This window comes from Punica granatum, chromosome 5 (genome assembly GCF_007655135.1).
Source record: "Punica granatum isolate Tunisia-2019 chromosome 5, ASM765513v2, whole genome shotgun sequence".
Lineage (NCBI taxonomy): Eukaryota > Viridiplantae > Streptophyta > Magnoliopsida > Myrtales > Lythraceae > Punica > Punica granatum.
Window position 1 is genome coordinate 26241135 of NC_045131.1, and position 4692 is coordinate 26245826.

The following is a 4692-nucleotide window of genomic DNA, read 5'->3' on the forward strand; positions in this document are numbered from 1 at the left end:
TTATACTTATTCCATATAAAAATTATGCTTTTATCGCACTTGTAAATATTAGGGGTGTAAGGAAAAATCCGAAAAACCGAACTACCCTAACCAAAAAAACTAAAGCCGAAAAACTTAAAAGTCTTTTTGGGTTGTATTTAAAGGTATGAAAAATCCACCCTAAAAAAATGGAAACCTGACTGGTATACCCGGTGGTACCCGAATCCACCTAGAAATTCATACACATTCCCACTAAAATCATTGATAGATTGTCCAATCTTTTGAAAAAGAATTAAGTTTTAGTGTTATTATACATCTTAGTTCATTTGTATTAAAAACAAAAGGAAACTATCAATCTTTTCTTTGCGATTCTTGATCGTTTTTGAAGCTTTTTCAATTGTTCTCCGGTAATTTTTCCACTTTCAATCCCTGAAAAAGTCAAACCGAAAAAACCGATATCGTATAAAAGGACTCAAACATCTTAGCCTGCTCGTTAAACCCGTCAATCTCCAACATCCATCCGATTATCGAAACTCGAACTTCCGCCGGCACGTAATGGCAGAAGACCAAGCCCAATCGGCAAAACCCGAGACGACCCAAGACCCAGCAGATGAGCTGCTGCTGCTCATCTCGCTGTCCAACATAACGCTACGGCCTCTAACGCTCGACGATGTCGATGACATGATGGTGTGGGCCAGTGACGGCGAGGTTGCACGATTCTGCAGGTGGGAACCGTACCAATCCCTGGACGCTTTGACCGACTACATCAGAATCGTGGTCCTACCTCACCCATGGTTCCGGGCAATCTGCCTACGGTGCAGGCCGATAGGGGCGATATCGGTGACTGAGAATACGGGCGGCGACCGATGCCGGGGGGAGCTGGGGTATGTGCTGGCGTCCCGGTACTGGGGCAAGGGGATCGTCACCAAGGCCGTGGAGTTGGCGGTGGCGTTGGTCTTCCGAGAGCGGCCAGAGCTGGAGAGGGTGGAGGCACTGGTGGACGTGGACGACGTGGCGTAGGGTGCTGGCGAAGGCCGGATTCACCCGGGAGGGCGTGCTCCGGAAGTATTGTGTGCTCAAGGGCAGGACCCGCGACATGGTGGTGTTCAGCCTCTTATCCACTGAACAACTCCAACAACTGTTGCATTGCCATTGTGTATTGTAAACGACATACATATAGATGTATATATATTTGGCATTTCCATATCCTTCAATGAATGATAAGATAAAGTCAAGATCACATGTCTGACGTGCCATAAACTTTTACAAGGAGAGCGATATGACCGGTCGACCTCCGATTTTTCCCGAGTTTCTCCAGTCTTTTGCGATATGTAAAGTGTAGCTGTGTCAGTAAAATTATATGTGCCTCAGTCTCCCAGTTCTGGTCTTAAGGGGAATGGTTCATTAAGTACTGGCCAGACAACATTGACAATATGTAATTGCTTGAAGATTACACTATCCTACAGTTACTCGAGAACAATAAGAATATTATTCTGCATCTCAGAAATACTGAAAGTTTTCGATGTGTTGTCATGCTACATCCTGAATGGTTGAAGATTCAGTGCCCGGCAAACATTTACAGAAGGTTGAGTAATGCTCTCAATCTTTGATTCAAGCTCTCCCCAGGAAGCTTTATCATGATTATGGTCTTAATACTGTAAAAACCTGTTGGAATCTCAGCATGATAGGGTTGGGCTGGGTTGGGCTGAGTTTGAGGCAACGTTTGATTCTTTCAACTAACAAAATGATTTCTGATTCCGTCTGAAGGGGGCTTTTATTTCTTTATCTTGTCCATCTTTGTCCAATGATTTTTTCTGTTCAGGCGTACGGTTGGTGATCTGTACTCCCTGATATGTATGATAAGGAGAAACGCTGACATTAGTGACAGAAGCTATATGGTTTCTCTATTAAGATTCTTAATTTCACCAGGGATAGTAAAAGATTGCTCTGAGTTTTGAGTAGTAGTAAAGGGTGTGAACAGTTAGAACAGTATGCTCTGTACCTGAAGGAACTGTGGGAGGAGTTCGAGTAGGAGGAGCAGCTGCTCGTCCAAAGACACGACTTTAGTCAGAAAGCAGGAAAAGGGACGAGGAATAAATACTTCATGATATAAAATGTTATATGATAAATTACACTAAGTCTAAGCATCACGGGGCAGAATGGCAGGAAGTGACCTACTGGGAAAGCTAATTTGAACTTCCACCTTTCAGTCAATTCACTCACCATTGCAGAGGCTGACAGATGGGGTCTGAACGTTGCAGGCGCCAGGAAGGGCCATGGCCTGGGTCTGATTAATGGTGATGCCAAGGGAGGAGGCGCCCCCATTGAGGACCTGGCAGAGGCACTGGGGCTGTGACCGGACGATGCTGGCGAGCTGTGAGCAGCAGTTGGAGGACGGGGTGGACGAGTTTCCACGGATGTAGTTGAGGCACGGGGACATGCTGATGAGCACGTTGGTACAGTCCAAGCTCGATTGCGCCGCCGCACCGGCCCAGAGGGTTGCTGCTGCCACAACCAGGACAGCAACGAGGCCAATCTTCATTCTCCTTCTGGCCACTTCAGGGGGTTTAGTGTTGTAAGTTTGCTTAACTGACAAGGAATGAAGTATTTGGATTCAGAGTTGTTTGTTTTCCTGCAACCGTGGAGCGTGGGGAGGAAGAGCGGGGAGTTCGGGCTCTTAAGTAGCGAAGACGGTGGAAGAAAAGACAAAAGGTAATATTCTATGGGCGATCAAACGTCGTTTTTGCCGGTGAGCTACCTTTGCACATCTATCTATCTAATTATTGAATCTGTTTAAAGTGAAAGAGGATTTGCTTTGTGGTTCATTGGACTGTTTCAAAAGAGGAGACTTTTTGTGGAGCCTGCAGTGGGACGCAAAGAAGCAAACAACAGTGTTCAATTGGACGTGTCCGTGTCTCTCTTCGGAGCTTTCCATGTTGCCGTTCTTTTCCCTTTTTCTTTCTGTGGTTTAGTTCGGCGAACGAATAAAATTGAGTTCTTGTGGAAGGAGATATGGCTGGAGAATCAGATTCAAATGGGTACTTTTCATTATAACGATCATGACGTCTTGGACTTAGTATAGTCGAGTTCGAATATTTCTGGACAACCATGAAAAGTAAATCCTGTTTCCGTGCTTGAGGCTGGATTTTTCCAACCGCAGCAAATACATTTCTAATGATAGAATTAGTTGGACACTTTTCAATATTTTATGGGGCGTAAGTCATCAATTTGAAATGAATTTATTAACTGTGGAGGAGATCCAGAGAAGTCATACAGAGCTCCAACCACTACACCGAGTTAATCCATAGAGGCTTTCCATTCGAATGATGCATGAATAATGATCCATTGCCTTATGCATCACTAAATTAAGAGGGAAAAGAATTTAAGGGTATGACCTTGAAAATTCACAGTAACATAGACCTTCTCTAAAATAACATGCAAATCATGGTAGGCGATGGAAGGTGCTCAAGTATTCAGGGATCACTAACTAATAGATATTGAGATGGCAAGAAAATTTTGTCCCCGACCCGATCTAGGAGTTCGTTGTCAATATATCACACAAGCCATGCTCAATTTCCGAGGCAGGTGCCGGAAGCGTGAGCGCAACCGTGGCGGTGAACGCCTCGTTCTTTCGCGCTTCGACAGTTGTCAAAGCATGGATGACACGGCGAGCCCTTGCTCTCCATAATTGGTAAGTGAAATTTACTATGCTTTCAATAGAAGATTTACTGTGATAATGTTGGAGAAATCTTGGAGTTCACATACCAAAATCGTAAAATAGGGAAAATAAAGAGAAATGTAAATTTTTTGGGTGAATGAAATAATGAAAGTTCGAAGGGAAAATAGGGAAAGGAAATCGCTGATGTAAGAAATCTGCAAGAAAGCTTCAATAACTAAAGCATCCTTAACAAAATCCCAATAGAAAAAAATATAGTTGGACGGTTCTTAATTAAGTAGTTCATTTTCACACTACCATTTTTTTTATCGGTATTTTCACAATTTTTTAATTCATTATATATAAGAAGATTCTATTACATATTTTAAACTAATATCTTTATATTCTATTAATCATAAAATTGTTCGCTATATTAAGCGTTGAAGATCAAGAGCCTCTTAAATGCGTCCTACTCATAACTTCTCTTCCGTATGTATCATAATATTTGAGAGCCCAATGAGATTCGACTAATCTAATTCCAGCAGGGTTCACTCACCAAAGATAAAGCTCTTCTAATCAAGATATTCACCAATGAGTTTGGTTCTCACCTTTTATTTCATGATACTACCATATTTTTTTTATATTTTCTATCATATGCTCATTCTCATGCATTTATTCGTCTTTTTCATCTCTCGAAGTTATTTTTGCTAATTCTCTCGTAGGGCAAATGAGCATTGGGCCGGAATAGAGCTTGTCCAGAAATGGCTTGTTGGATCCATTTTGGGTGGATTGTGGTGGATATAAAGTCAATTTTAATTTGTCATTAATTTAGTGGTTTCTTTTGATTTGTCACACAAACCTAACGTTTTATTTTTTTTTTCAATTTTATCCTAACTTTTAAAATGACATGACGCATCCTAACGTTTAGAGTGGTGTCTCAAATCTATCCCACTGCCAACGTTTCATCCATTTTGGACGTAAAATCTCTGGCACGTTATTTGTTGTAACGGTGCTAACGACCAAACCATGGCATGCGTTTTCCATTTGGAATTGGTCCG

At 42.2% G+C, this 4692-nt stretch overlaps 1 protein-coding gene and 1 pseudogene across 2 annotated transcripts; one reads left to right on the forward strand and one right to left on the reverse strand.

Annotated features, from left to right (window-relative positions):
- The first annotated feature begins 418 nt into the window (after positions 1-418).
- LOC116207268 lies at positions 419-1404 on the forward strand (annotated as a pseudogene).
- An 83-nt stretch (positions 1405-1487) lies between these two features.
- LOC116207269 (non-specific lipid-transfer protein-like protein At5g64080) lies at positions 1488-2611 on the reverse strand. 2 transcript variants are annotated; one of them, XM_031540173.1, is made up of 3 exons: positions 2203-2611; positions 1982-2020; positions 1488-1826 (listed from the first exon to the last, which is right to left on the reverse strand). In XM_031540173.1, the coding sequence occupies exons 1-3, from the start codon at positions 2519-2521 to the stop codon at positions 1798-1800; spliced, it is 387 nt and encodes a 128-aa protein (XP_031396033.1). In that variant the 5' UTR covers positions 2522-2611; the 3' UTR covers positions 1488-1797. The 2 variants fall into 2 exon arrangements, with proteins under 2 accessions (XP_031396033.1, XP_031396031.1); XM_031540171.1 differs by having other exon boundaries at positions 1788-2020.
- Between the last annotated feature and the right edge of the window lie 2081 nt (positions 2612-4692).

What these genes read in the sequence shown, in the direction of transcription:
- LOC116207269 (XM_031540171.1), bottom strand. Translation starts at nt 2,521, where the DNA reads ATGAAGATTGGCCTCGTTGCTGTCCTGGTTGTGGCAGCAGCAACCCTC. An exon ending in ATCTGTCAGCCTCTGCAATG is followed by an intron (nt 2,021 to 2,202) that starts GTGAGTGAATTG and finishes TTGGACGAGCAG; the next exon opens with CTGCTCCTCCTACTCGAACT.